Raw genomic sequence first — 14,783 nt, forward strand, 5'->3', positions numbered from 1 at the left:
TTCTCTCCCTCTCTTTCCCCCTCCCTTCCCCTCTCTAAAAAAGAAATAAATAAAATCTTTTTTAATATGTTAAAAAAATAAAGAATGTTGGTTCTGAGAGGGATGGGGTCACCTTTACCTTCCTGGGAGCTCTAGGGAAAGTCTCACCTCATGAGTTAGGCACTTTTCGATGAGCTGGAGGTAACTGGTGATGTTCTCCTCGTCTGGTCGGGACACCAGCAGCTGGGTGCACACTGGAAGACACGGGAAAGGGCAGGTTAGCCTCCAATATGCCCTCTGCTACAGGAGGGACAGGAACTCAGGCTGGTTGAGTACTAGCTATGTGCCAAGCGTGATACCTGGCTTATCATGAAGATATATAAAGTGCCTAGCATAGAGACTGGCATAAGGCAGACAGAAAGTCAGTGGTACCTTTTCTCCTTCTAACTCTTACAAGAATCTCATCAATGGGCATTTGCAGCATGAGGAACCTGAAGCTCAGAGAAGTTGAGTCACTTATGTAGGCCACACAGACAAAAGGATCTAGACCTGGGTGTAAAGTCTGCTCTATCATGCTGCCTTAGAAAAGTGCTTTCAGAGCTTTACCAAACCCATCCCATGGCCTTCAGTCAACTCGGAGAGAATCAAAGAATTCTTTACCTGTTCACTCTGTACTGTATGCAGTTTCTAGTGTCACACTATCCTGTCTTTTTCTCTCGCTGGAGATGCTTTGAGGGTAAGGGTTTGTCTTCCATCACCAGCCTGGACACACCTGAGGGCAGGGGCCTTGCCATGTCACTCTTAAGTCACTCTCTGTGGTGCTCTCGTCCCCAGGCTGATTTAAAAAGCTCTGCTTCCGCTGTTTAACTTGAATTTGATCCTTAAGGCCTAGGTTCACTTGGATCTCTGCCCCAGAACTCCATGCTGGGCCCTGGTGGTCTCACCTTTGCCCATCACCCGTGTAAACTGGCTGGGGATGTCTCCGTCGGCGACGGGAGCCGGGGCTGGCTCACTGCCATCAGTGGGAACTGGAGCTGGTGGAGGGGGGTAGCTCTCTGCAGCTGGAGGGTCCTTGGCCTCAGTGCCCTTGTCCATGCTAGGATTAGCCAGGGGAGGCTCAGCACCAGGCAGCAGTGGCTCCCCGCGACCCCCGTCCTTGGAAGTAGGGGTTGCGGAGGTGGTGGTAGTGGTCACAGTGGCCTGGAGGACACTGTAGGCCTTGATGGGGGTGATGATGATCTGCTGCAGCTCCTGCAGAGCGTTTCTCAGGTTTCCTCCTTCCAGCACGTCCTGCGTGAGGAGGACATGGTTGGGGTCACATGGTGACCCCACATTTTTGTAGAATGATTACACAAATGGGGTCAGACACAAATGATTACACAAATGATTACACCAATCTTGGAGAGTGCTTGGTGGGGCCCTGGGTTCCAGCTCATAGAGAAGGCAGGTAAAGGCACCACAAGCCCATAGGCATGCATTTGTACACACACATTCCCTCTTCCCCCTTCAAGGTGGAGTCCCACGGAGCTCAAAAGAAGGTGGCCTAATCCTGGGGCCTTAGGGTCCCACCAAAGATGGAACCAGATTTGGATGCAGAGATCTGGACTATGACATGAAGTGGGTAAAAAACAGAAGACAAGAGACAGAGTAAGGTGTAAAGGAATGCAAATCAAGGCAGATATTTAAGGAAAGTGCGTAGATGAGAAACAAACCAAATGGAGACATTACGCACCCAGGGAGACACTTGGTCTACCAGAAAGACTGGTCAGAAATGAAAGGGGAGAGGAGAGGTTAAATTGACAGACAGAGAGACTCTGGGGACACACACCAGGACAGACAGGGAGGGGAGCCTCTTAGCCACAGGCAAGTGAGGCTTCTGATCCAACTTGTACTTGAGTCTGGCTCCCTAAGGCTGTGGTCACTGAAGGTCGGACCTGAGGGCTGGGGAGGTCCTGAGGGGAGGCTACATAGGTAGCAAGGATGACCCAGAACCTTCAGTGTACTGGTACTGCTGGGCACCCAGCTGACCTTGGAGATGGGGATACCAGATCCTCACCTTCTCCAGGGACTTGAGGACGCTCTGCCTCTCACGCAGCTTCTGGATGCTCAGAGCTATCTTGTGGCGGGCACCTTTGGTGACATTCTGTGGTAGGACAGAAGGGGATAGAGAGCTGGAAATGGGAGGCTGAGGTATTTAGGGGTGCCCCGACAAGGCCTAGAGATATGGAGGAGGCTCAGGCCACAAGAGTACTATCAAAATGGTACTGCCCCCAACTTTGCCCTGATGATTTCCTGAGCTTTACCTGAGACTCCAGGTGCTGCTCAGTCAGTGTCATCATCTCCTCGTAGCTCATCTGTGAGAAAAGGGCTGCGTACTTGTGCAAGCGGAGGCTCTTGAGCCATGAGGGCACATCTGTAGAAAAGGAGGGAGGGCAGGGCATAAGGTCAGGAGTCGTTCCATCAGTTACCTGTTTCCTGGCTTTCTTATCAGACTGGGGTGTCTGAGGGCAGGGACTTCTCCCCCATCATACCAGGGTCTGTGGGGGTCTCTCAGATCAGTGTGAACCCCAAGGGCAGGCTTCTCCCCTTCTCTGGAAGGGAGAAGTTGGGGGTTGGAGGGCTGGGATAGGTAGAGTAGTAGCTACAAGCTCCCTTCTGTCCTCTGAGCTCTACAGAAGAGTCCTAGTGCTGCCCTCCCAACCATTGTACCTTTCATGCCACTGCCATCCTCTTGGAAAGTGTTCCGGCTGGAGCCCTGCTCCTCCGTCTGTTCACTACCAGAGGAGGCCACGCTGCTCTGGGGTGAGAGGGGTGCGTGGTCGGGCGTAGTGAAAGCAGCCCGGGCCCCCAGCTCTTCTGGACTTGGCCACTCACCAGGGGCCTGGGGACTTGTGGGAATGAGAGACATAGAGCGCTTCAGCGGGCTGGGGTGAATTTGGCAGGGGAGACCTGGCCAAAGGGGGAGAGAAGCAAAATGTCAGGTTTGGGGATCTGATCACAGGAGACCACTCTGCCCTGGTGAGTGCCATGGATGGCAGCTCAGCTCCAGAATCCAATTAAAGAGAAGGGACCCTGGCATCTGAGGGGAATCGCCTACCAGATGCTGCCCATTCCCTCATCCTTCATACCCAAGCCATCAGCATGCTGTGAGCTACTTCTTTGAACCTCTCCACTTCCTCTGCTTTGCAACCTGGTCTGAGTCAAGAACATCCCTAACTGGAATCACTGTCATAGCATCCTCATTGGTTTCCTGCCTCCTACAGTCCATTCACCTCACAGCAGCCACACTGATCCTTCTAAAAATGCAAATCTGACCAAGTCAGTTTCTGCTTAAATACCACCGTGGTTTCCCTTCATGCTGGGAATAAAATACAAACCCTTTCACATACATCACTACAAGGCCCTGCAGGCCTGGGCCCTATTAATCTCTGACCTCTCCTTTTCTACTCACCTTTTGGTCAAGCTTTCTAGCCTTTGCCCCCACCCCCATTCGTTCCTGGAACACCCAAGCTTGTTCCAGCCTCAGGAGTTTTGCTTTAGCTCTTCTTGTCCTCTTGATTTTAGCAGTTGGCTCCCTCAGGTCTCAGCAAGTGTCACCTCTTCCAAAACCTCCCATGAACCCTCAATATGAAGTAGCTGTCCCCGCCAATCCTAGGTTACTCGATCATGTTACTCTGTCTTGTCTTCCTTACAATACCTATCACAACCTGGAATCATCTTATCTAGTTATCTGTTTACTTGCTTATTCACTATATGCCTCTGATGCAATAGATCTGTAAAGGATAGGGACCTGTCCTGTCCTAGGTATCTTTGTAACCTCAGTAATTAGTGGGGCCAAGAGCAGAGGAATTTCTTCAGAAGTACTTGTAAACGAATGAAATACATCAAATGCACCCTCAACATCCCTGTCCTTGGGCTTCATCACCTCCTCCGGATTTTTTCTTGAACTAAGCGCAAATCGGGGTGAATTCAGGCCCACTTCCACAGGAGGCTGCACACCCTCCATCCATCCATCCATCCCATTCCTAAGGTAGGAAGAGGAATCCAACTTGACTTTTTACCCTTCTCAAGCCAGGGCAGGTTCCCACAGCTCCCAGACCTTTATGCACGCTATTCCCTCTGCCTAGCTCACCACTGTTCCACCCTCATTTGCATGCCACTTCAGCCTTTGTTCCGTCCTCTGTACTCCCTGGGCCCCAGAGCAGCTGCCACCTCAAGCCCAGCACCTACTGCCCTCTTCACTAGCCTGCCTGACTCACTGGACTTTGGGCTTGTATGGAATGGCAACCCTGCCCAATCATTTCTGCAACCCCAGGATCAGGAGGAGCTCAAAGTAGGGCCCCAATGACCTTAAGGGTGGTAACAGCTTCTGAGCTCAACACAGTGACTCTGGAGTAGCTCAAATCCAAGAAAAGGAAAGGAAACAAAGCTGAATGTCTCATCTTAGACAGGGAAGAACATCAAGGCCCAGGGAACTGAAGCCCTTTTGCCCCAGTTACCACAGAGTTGGGAAGCAAAGCAGAAAAACCCGTTTTAATTCTCACGGAAAGGCTGATTCCTGCCAGCACTCCACTGACACCAGCCCAGGAAGGAGGTCCAGCCTGGTACAGACTCCTAAGCACATTCTCTCATCGGTGACATTATCTATGCTTCTGGCCAGGAAGTCATCTGAGGGAGAGAGCAGTGCACTAACCCACTCCCTAAGGCCAGCCTCCAGCCCTGACTGTGACCTCTGGGATCCTCTGCTCAGAGCTCCTTCTAGGCCTCTGAACTCCTAGAAAAAGGTGGTACACTTTGGGCCCAGAAGGGCTGGAGAACCCTCAGTACAGGTCTTTTTATGCCTGCCTTGGTACCTTGGCCTCTTTCTCCCTCCCTTCTCAGCCAAGAAGGAGGCAGGCAAGGCAGAGAGGGAAAGAAATGATCCTGACTGGAATGATTGTGCAGTTTCTAAGGAGCCCTGCTTAGCCCCACACTGGGGTGGAGGCTGACCACAGCATGAGAACTATAAAAACAGGAATGCCGGCCGGAGATCCAGGGCCTCACTCTCTCCAAGAAACCCCAGTCTGTCCTTGGCAGCCCCCCAAACCTACCCTGCTTGCCCTTACAGGCCAATCCTTGCTTCCCACTCAAAAATATTTTAATGGTTTCCTGTTTCCTGCAACTGCTAGAAATTGAAAAGCTTCATCCTATCCTTTAAGGCCCCCCACAATGTGGCCCTAACATGCTGATATCTGGGAGTCAAGACAGACTCAAGTTTAAATCCTGGCTCTACCACATATTAACTATACAATCCCAAGCAAGTCACTTCATTTGCTCCCCTTCATTTCTATTTGAAGTCTTTGGCACAGGGGGAGGCACAGGATAAACACGAATGTTTGCTACAGTTATTACTCATTTAAATCCTTGCACCTCTCCGGCCCTGCCAAACCTGTCTGCATACTGTCTCCTCCAATTCGCCACCCCCATGCCTTCAATCCGAGCCGTGCCTTCTATTTGGAATGCCCAATTCCTTTCTCTCTTCTGGTTCAAACCTCCCTCCAACATTGTTTCAACTTGGCCCTGCAATAGCTGGACCCCGTAGTGAGGAAGAAATGTATGGGCACCCTCCTCTTGATGAGGTCTGAGTATCTTTAGGAGTGTCACTTTTAGGTGGAGGCAGCATAACACCATAGTTAAGAGTATAGTTGTGGAGCCAGACTGCTTGCATTTAAATTCTGGCTACAGCACCTTGAACAAGTGACTTTCCTGTGATGGCCAATGAATGCTTATGTATAACGTTCTAAGAATAGCCCCTGACAAAGACTAAACACTTAATATATTTTAATTACAATTATCATCATTAGTATATCCTCCCAACCTGGATCCAGAAATTGTCATGTTCTGAGACTGAAAAACACCTCCAGTTGCTTGAGTTCCCAGAAATGCCCCCCATCCCTCTATCTTCCCTGATTCTCGCCAGCACCTGGCGGGGAGGCAGGCTACCAGGACACACAGATTTAACTGAAGAAGAAAGGGGCTCGGGGGTAACTGAAGTGTACTAAGTGCTGTACAACTGTGCCCCAGAGACCCAGGGTTCACCCCACCCACTGGCATGGATGACATTTCACTGTCACTTATTCCTAGCCTGTTTTAACCAGTGCCTACCAAAGGGGACCAGCCACACTATAGATAAACCCTACAAATCTCTTGCCTTGAGTCAGGTCATGTTATCACTCCTTGGAAATACCTCTCTCCCCTATCCTGTTCATTTCAACTAACATTTCAAAAACTCATTGGAATACCAAAGTCCTCCTGCTCACCCCAGCCTCCAGGGAGCTTAATAAGAGAGCCTTTTCAAAACCACTTAGTTGGAGGCCAGTGCAGTGGCCTGAGGCCGGCTCTGGTGGCAGACCGCCAGGGTCCGAACCTTGGCCAGTTCTACCTCTTGTTCTGTGTGTGAGCTTGAAAACGTGACTTCACCTCTTGAGTTTCAAGTGTCCTCATCTGTAGAATGGGGCTAATGATTTGGTTGTAATGAGGATTAAATGGGATAATATGTGAAAAGCACTTATAAAGCAGTGTCAAGCACAGTCAATGCTCGGCAGTGTTACCTACCATTACTAATTCACAGCAGCCTGAGTTACAGCTTATTCAAACAGGCTGGGAACAGATTTCTCAGAAATAACACTTTAAGCCGAGACTAGATACAAAAATCAAAATGTCTGAGCTCAAAGGACCCTCAGATTATGGTCATTAACTTAATGCCTTTAGAGGTCGGGCAAATACCAGATATGACCAAAGGTGGGGCAGGGGCGGCAGAGGCAGAGCTGTACTGGGGCACGTGTGTAGAATGTAGAGAGATGGTGACTATTAAATTGCATCTTACTGTTACCACCAGAAATACAGGCCTTGAGCTGCCATAGCTTTTGACTTTTTAAGAGAAGCTAAAATGTGGATCTTTAGGGGAAAACTCCTGATTCCTTCTGTAACCAAATTTATTTAAAAACATAATAAAACCAAAGTGTTGTTCAGTCTGGACTCAATAAAAACACGTCTACAGGTCAGATATGGCTCTGGGAATGCCAGTTCACTACCCCTGCATTGCCTCGTAAGGTGAGACCCAGAGAGGTTGTGTGACTTGCCCAGCATCACAAAGCAAGAAAAGAAAAAGCCCAGCCTGTCCCTTTTCAAGTATGCATGGCCTTCTGAGACCCACTACACCATCACCTGCATTCGCATTGCTCCCAATACTGTTGATGACTGGCGGCACCGAGCTGGGTGGATGGAAGGGCACGTGTCCATTTTCTCGGGGCGGCTTGTCTTGCCAGCCTGGCCCTGCCTCCCCAGGGCCCAGCTCTGCAGGCCCACCCCACTCATCTGAGCCCTGGCGTGAGTGGTAAGTGGGCTCAGGCCGGGTGCGGAAGCCAGTAGCCAGCCGCTCTTCCAGGTGGCTCAGCCAAAGGGCCAGGGAGTTGCGGTCCTCCAGCGTGGTGGCTGGGTGGATAAGGGCATAGGAGAGCAACTGGCGGCTCTCCTCGATGAAGGCATTGCTCTCGATCGAGTAGGCCAGCACTTTCTGCAGCAGCCTCATGTACTCTGACTTGGCCTCCGTGTTGCGTGGCTGAAGCAGGGGCAGGTGGGAGAGCAGGAGAGACACCACCTTCTCTTTGGATTCCTGCTGCCACTGGCTGACGATGGCTGCAGAGGAGACAAGAAAGTGTCAAAGGAGCCAAAGTGGTGAACTTCTCCTATAAATCTAAGAGAGGTGCCTATAGACTGCTCCCTCAGCTCCAATCTCTTCTGCCTTCTCTTTTCATAACCCCCAACCTTGATCCTTATACAGGTAAGGTAAAAAACACTCACTCTGTTTTCAGAGTAAATTTTTCTGGTTCCATCACTCCTATTTTCAAAAACCTGCTGTGGCTCCCCATGAGCCAACCTTGACACTCTATAATCTGATCTGAGCTCCTTCTACTATCTCCAGGACCTATTCTTTTTATTCTTTTTCTTCAGGGCCCCTACCCACTTTCCCTATCAAAACAGCCTCCTGCCAGCCCTGGCTGGTGTGGCTCAGTGGATTGAGCCTAAGAATCAAAGTGTCACCAGTTCGATTCCCGGTCAGGGCACATATCTGGTTATGTGCCAGGTCAGGTCCCCAGTGGGGGGGGGGGGGTGAGTGAGAGGCAGCCACACACTGATGTTTCTCTCCTTCTCTTTCTCCCGCCCTTCCCCTCTAGAATGGCATAATAGCCTGGGGTCTAGAATCACATAACATGACTGCTCTGACTTACCAGCTGGACCTTGAGTGTGTCACCTTGAACCTCACTAGCACTAATTTCCTCACAGTACCCAATTCAGTGTTGCTTTGAGATTCAATGGGCTAATAAAGAATGGAAAGTTGCCTGCCATACAGAACATATTTAATAAATGTTCATTGTTGTTTAACTGATCTCTATAACCTCTATATTTCCCCCTTCCAATCTGTCCCATAAAGCGAGATGAACTGTATCTTCCTTAAGCACACCAGGATGTCATATTTCTGACCTGGAGGTTACAGTATAAACCAGTACCAACAGACTCAAGTTCAAAAAGTCCTAGCCCTAACACATCACCACCATTTCTAGGGCATTTACCACCTCCTATTCTTCCAGGTAAAGACTCAGCTCAGGGTACCCCCATCTTCCCTGAGCCTCTCTCCATGCCATATTTATCTAAGCTCCCACTCAGGCTAAGATTCAAGGCTTTAGCCTACAGCAATCTCCTTCCTCCTGTGTCTTTTTTTTTTTTTTTTAAGATTAAAAAAAATTTTATCTTTAGAGGGGAAGGGAAGGAGAGAGGGGGAGAAATATCAATGTATGGTTGCCTCTCGTGCATCCCCTGCTGGGAACTGGCCTGCAACCCAGACATGTGCCCTGACTGGGAATCGAACTGTGGGCCTTTGGTTTGCAGGCCTGCACTCAATCCACTGAGCTACACCAGCCAGGGCCCTCCTGTGTCTTTTATGACTGCCAAAACCTGCCTTCCTCCGGGGAGCCTCCCCTGGCTACTCCAGGCCATAGCAATCTGGTGGTATCTCCTTCCAATCACACAGTCTGCGGGCCTGAGTCTGTCCTGTGGAGATGAGCTAGGTTTCCTGTCTTGACCCAGAAGGGAGCTCCCTAAGAATAAGGCCCAGGCTGGTTATATACAGGAGGCTTTGGAGGAACTGTTACATGTCTCACTGTCTCATCCTTGAAAACGTGTTAGTCCTTCCATAAGTAGCTCAGTAGAGGATTGGGGGTAATGCTGACAGGGCAAAGAAAAGTGACAAAGAATACCAATAGTTGAGAAAAGAGATAATGATCAAGGACTGGAGTCAACTCTGCCCTTACTCCTGGGCATCAGTTACTATATCTTACTATGGCTCCTTGCTTTTATTTATTTATTTTAAAAGATTTTAGCTCTGTCTGGTGTGGCTCAGTGGACTGAGTGCCAGCCTGTGAATCAAAGGGTCGTTGGTTTGATTCCTGGTCAGGGCACATGCCTGGGTTGTGGACCAGGTCCCCAGTAGGGGATGCATGAGACGCAATCACACAATGATGTTTCTCTCCCTCTTTCTCCTTCCCTTTCCAGCTCTCTAAAAATAAATTAAAAAATATATACAGGGAATCAACAGGAAAGGAAAGGAAAGGAAACCAGGACTCATGATTTGGAAGAAAAGGAAGAAATAAACATTCGACTGGTACAAAATGAAGAAAACAAAAGACTTCAAAAAAATCAGGAGAGGCTTAGAACCTCTGGGACAACTTTAAATGTCCCAACATCCAAATCATAGAGATGCCAGAAGGAGAAGAGGAAGAGCAAGAAATGGAAAACTTATCTGAAAAAATAATGAAAAAAAAACTTCCCCTGCCTGGTAAAGGAACTAGACACGCAGTCCAGGAAGCTTAAGAAGTTGGATCCAAGGAGAAACACACCATGACACACCATAATTATATTATCCAAGATTAAAGGTAAAGAGAATCTTAAAAGCAGCAAGAGAAAAAGAGACAATTACCTACAAAGGAGTTCGCACTATCAGCTGATTTCTTAAAAGAAATCTTATAGGCAAGAAAGGGCCGAAAGAAGTATTCAAAGTAAGGAAAGACAAGGACCTCCGTTCAAGATGACTCTATACAGCAAAGCTATCATTTAGAATGGGGGAAAAAAAATGGAAGGGCAGATGAAGTGCTTCCCAGATAAAGTCAAGTTAAAGGAGTTCATTATCACCAAGCCTTTGTTATATGAAATGTTAAAGGGATTTATCTAAGAAAATGAAGACCAAAACTATGAACAGTAAAATGACAACAAACTCACAACTATCAACAACTGAACCTAAAAAAACAAAACAAAACAAACTAGGCAAACGAAACTAGAACAGGAACAGAATCACAGAAATGGAAGTCACATGGAAGGTTATCAGAGAGGTGGTAGGGGGGAGTATGGGGGCAAAAGGTACAGGAAATAAGAGGTACAACTAACTGGTAGGCACAAAATAGACAGGCAGAGGTTAAGAACAGGAAATGCAGAAGCCAAAGAACTTATAAGTATAACCCACAAACATGAACTAAGGGTGTGGGGGAGAGTGCTGGAAGGGAAGGTACAAGGTGAAGGGGGATAAAAGGGAGGAAAAAATGGGACAACTCCTGGCTGGTGTAGCTCAGTGGATTGAGCGTGGGCCTGCGAACCAGACAATTGCGGTTTGATTCCCAGTCAGGGCACATGCCTGGGTTGTAGGCCGGTTCCCAGCAGGGGACGCACGAAAGGCAACCATACATTGATGTTTCTCCTCCTCTCTCCTTCCCTTCCCCTCTAAAGATAAATAAAAATCTTTAAAAAAATACTTTAAAAAATGGGACAACTGTAATAGCATAATCAATAAAATAACAAAAAACCAAATACAATAAAAGCAAAAGGTTGCTGGTTTGATTCCCAGTCAGGGCACATGCCTGGGTTGTAGGCCATGTCCCCGGCTGGGGGCAAGTGAAAGGCAGCCAACTGATATTTCTCACTGATGTTTCTCTCCCTCCCTTCCCCTCTCTCTGAAAATAAATCAATAAAATTTTTACTAAAAAGAAAAATATTTTATTTTATTTTTTTTTAGAAAGAGAGAAGAGAGGGAGAAACAGAGGGAGAGAAACATCGATGTGAGAGAGAAACATCCATTGGTTGCCTCTTATAGATGCCCGGTCTGGGACTGAACCCATAATCCAGGCATGTGCCCTGACTGGGAATCGAACCTGTGACCTTTCACTTTGTGGGATGACACCCAACCAAGCCACACCAGTCAGGGCTCATGCATGGTTCCTTTCTTCTAAATATCCAGTTGGCATAAACCAACTCCTGGCCCAGGAAACAGAGAGGCTGGAAATGGGCATGTATATAAGGAGAGCCAAAGAATTTTGGGCATCTAGATCCCTCTGCACCTGACAATGTCTCAACACAATTTCCTTAGGTCTTAAGATTCCAGGGACCTCCAGTCTTCCCTGTCTACACTACAGGCTGACACCTGGCCACTGAGACCTATGAATAAAAAATCCTTTTGCATCTCTCTTTTAATGACCTGTTTGGAAATCTATGGCTAGGAACTCACATAAACTTCTGGTTCTGCTTAAATTGGTAGCTTTGTGAATATGACACACACAGCTCCCAACTCCTGGCCATATTTAACTGCATATTGTCTTGGCCTGGGCCTCTCTGCTCCAAGCTTCCTAGAGAATCCCTGTTAAAACTGCCCAGGGATCCATTTATTCAGAGTCATCAGTTCATGCTATACCCACAGTACCGATTAAAATAGAATAGTAATACAGTCACCTCCCCACCTGATCCATGGGGAATACGTTCCAACACCCCAGGTGATACTTGAAACTGCAGATAGTACTGAACACTATATTTACTATTTTTCTCCAATATACATACCTATGATAAAGTGTAATTTATAAATTAGGCATAGTAAGAGATTAACAACAATAACAGAACAATTATAACAATATGCTCCAATAAAAGTTATGTGAATGTGGTCTCTCTCTCTCAAAACATCTGATAACCAATCTGATATTGAGGATGGCTGCTAAGTAATTAATGGGAGGGTAGCGTATATAACACGGATATGCTGGATGAAGGGATAATGCACATCCCAGGTGGGATGGAATGGGATGGTGTAAGATTTCATCACACTTCTCAGAATGGCACACAGTTTGGTCCCAGCCAGGTAGCTCAGTTGGTTAGAGCATTGCCCTGATATGCCAAGGTTGTAGGTTCTATCCCCAGTCAGGGCACATATAAGAATCAACCAATGAATGCATAAATAAGTGGAACAACAAATCAATATTTCTCTTTCAAATCAATAATATAAAAAATGACACACAATTTGTAACTTATCTGCCTCCAGAATTGGGAGGAACTTTACCCGTAACCCTCTACTCTCTCCCCAATGCCAGGTCTCTTCTTCTTCTTCCCTGTTCCTGGCTTTCCAGAGTCCCTTCAGGACCCATCACTCAAGGCTAGGAAACCTCATCTTTTCTGTCTCTTCTCTCGAACCAGCTTCCATGACCACAAAACTTTCTCTTGGGTCATCTCCATATTTAAAGATCTTCCCAAGGTGAGACAGGCCTTCCTGACTTCAGGGAGCCTTCACCTTTCCTAACCTCCCACTTCCATCTGGCACTGGATCACATGGGAAGAAATTTCCTGACACCCGGTTTCCCTGACTTAGTCCCTGGGTTTTTTTTTTTTTTTTTAGTTCTTGATAAGAGGAAGAATAGAGTGATTAAGATTAGGGAGAGAAAACCAAGGACTTGTATCCAAGCTGTGTGATGCAGTTGCAGGGGCAGTATGCATCCTCCCCAGTAAAAGACGGATTATAGCGCTGCCGAGAGAATTTAGGGAGACAGTCCATGGAAAGCACCTGACAGAGTCTGCCCACAGTGAGCACTTAGTATGTGACTCAAAGATTGGTGTTTTTCTCCCTTCTCCGACAGTCAGCCTATCCTTTCAGCCCTATCCTGATGTTCTCAGTTGCTGCCATTTAGGCCTTCAGGGTAGCCAGAAGCATCTGGGACAGAGAGAAGCCTTGTCTAGTCCCTCCCCCACCCCGGGTACTGCCAGGACCCTAAGGCTAAGGGACACAGATTCTCCTCTGGTACTGCCAGGGGACGTGACAGAACAGCCCCAAGGGTAGGGCTCAATGAAGGACCTTGTTATACTGTGAAGAAAGGGGAGAGTGGTTTTGGATAAATGGAGGCTGACTCTAGGGAAATGTGTGTTCATGTGTCTGTGCAGCAATGTGCTGGGGAGGGTGGGCCTCCCATGACTGGGAAGCATCAGTGAGCACTGGAACTGGTCCAAGGAATTTGCGTAGCCTCAGGCCCCTTGGGGTAAGCTCAGCTGGGGCTGCAGATGATGGAACTTCTAGTTTCCTGCCCAGATGAGTAAAGTCTGGCTCTGAGTTGAGGCACAGCAGGAGCCCAATGAATACCTGCACAATTGGACCCAGATGGTTCCCTGGAAGGTAGTGGTGTCTACATGTGTGTAATGTGCCCTCTCTAGGATCCCCCTGACCTCAGATTACCCTGGCTTGTGTTTTAGCAGAGTACACTAAAAGCACAAGTCAAACAGGCAAACTTGCCTAAATTCGAAAAATCTAGCTCTGCCTCCATGACCTAAGTCAACATAATTGTGGGCCAATCCTTTAACTTCTTTGAGCCTTAGTATCCTTTTCTGTGCAATGGAGGTAATAGAAGCCCCTTCATCACAGGAATATAATGAAAATTCAATGAGACAACTGTGCCCAGCATTTAACATGTGTAAAGTGTTCCAAATATTTTAACTGTTACTGCTAGTCCTGGTTGAAGACCTACAGCCCATGCTGTTTTGGGACTGAGGGGAACAATTCACATCTGAGGGCACATCTGAGCCTCCTCCTTAAAATTCCCAACAGGGGTGGGGAAATTTCACACAGTTATTTACCAAAGCACACATGTCTCTGGTTCTTCTGGAGCTAGAAGCACAACAAGCAATGATGAAATTCTGGAGTTGGGCAGATGGGGGTGGGGACTGAGGAATGTCATGAAGCCAACTCCTTACCAAGCTGTAAGATGAGGGAGACTGCATACAAGTGCCCTTTTGGTCAGGTGACCAGAGTTAAGTAGGTCATGACCCTGGGTCCTGGCAAATCACAGGAACCAAATATATCTTGGAGACTACCATAGGAACAAACCCATTTTTATGTGCTGGGCTGCTGCAATAATTATGGCAGCCTCAGGCACCAGTTAGAAAGGCTGGGATTTGGCTCCAAACATGCCCCCTTCTCTGCCTCACTCCTGCTCACACAAACATGGGGGTCAGGCCAGGGGCTCACATTTTTGTTTGATGAACTGTGTCAGTAGAGTCTGAAAGGGGAGCGTAGAGTCATCAGAGTTGAGCTCTTGTGACTCACTCAGCAATGCTCCCCCCACCTCAGTTTCCCCACCCAGAGTCAGTGAGCCAGAGAGGGAGGTGCTTAAACCTTGATGGATATGGGGACTCTGATTCAGAGGACAGGAGGAGGAAAGAAATGCAGGAAATGTGACCCAAGAAGCTATAATACCAGGGAGGGAAGGAGATTTCACCTTCCTTGGCCCCACCCTTCTGGTCCAAGTTGGCATCAGGGAAAAAGAGAGACAGGATCACTGTTGTAACTCCAAACAAGAAAGGAAGACAGCACTGGGAGAAGGAACATAGATGACAACAAGGGGCAACCTGGGGACTCTCCCTGCCTGTTCAGATTCTCCTTCCGTGAAACTGAGGCTGGCTGCCTGTGCTGAGGG

General features: G+C 47.9%; 1 protein-coding gene across 3 annotated transcripts in view; it reads right to left on the minus strand.

Annotated features, from left to right (window-relative positions):
* SAMD4B (sterile alpha motif domain containing 4B) overlaps window positions 1-14,783 on the minus strand; it is a 41,678-nt gene that overhangs the window by 9,670 nt on the left and 17,225 nt on the right. For all 3 annotated transcript variants that reach the window (XM_037133197.2, XM_037133194.2, XM_037133204.2), the window contains 6 exons: window positions 7,186-7,656; window positions 2,689-2,928; window positions 2,283-2,392; window positions 2,036-2,122; window positions 924-1,269; window positions 148-233 (listed from right to left, as the gene is read on the minus strand). In XM_037133197.2, coding sequence (XP_036989092.2) covers window positions 148-233; window positions 924-1,269; window positions 2,036-2,122; window positions 2,283-2,392; window positions 2,689-2,928; window positions 7,186-7,656 — 1,340 coding nt within the window. The remainder of the gene's footprint in view (window positions 1-147; window positions 234-923; window positions 1,270-2,035; window positions 2,123-2,282; window positions 2,393-2,688; window positions 2,929-7,185; window positions 7,657-14,783) is intronic.

This window comes from Artibeus jamaicensis, unplaced genomic scaffold, assembly GCF_021234435.1.
Source record: "Artibeus jamaicensis isolate MK-2021 breed Jamaican fruit bat unplaced genomic scaffold, CSHL_Jam_final contig_47, whole genome shotgun sequence".
Classification (NCBI taxonomy): Eukaryota; Metazoa; Chordata; class Mammalia; order Chiroptera; family Phyllostomidae; genus Artibeus; species Artibeus jamaicensis.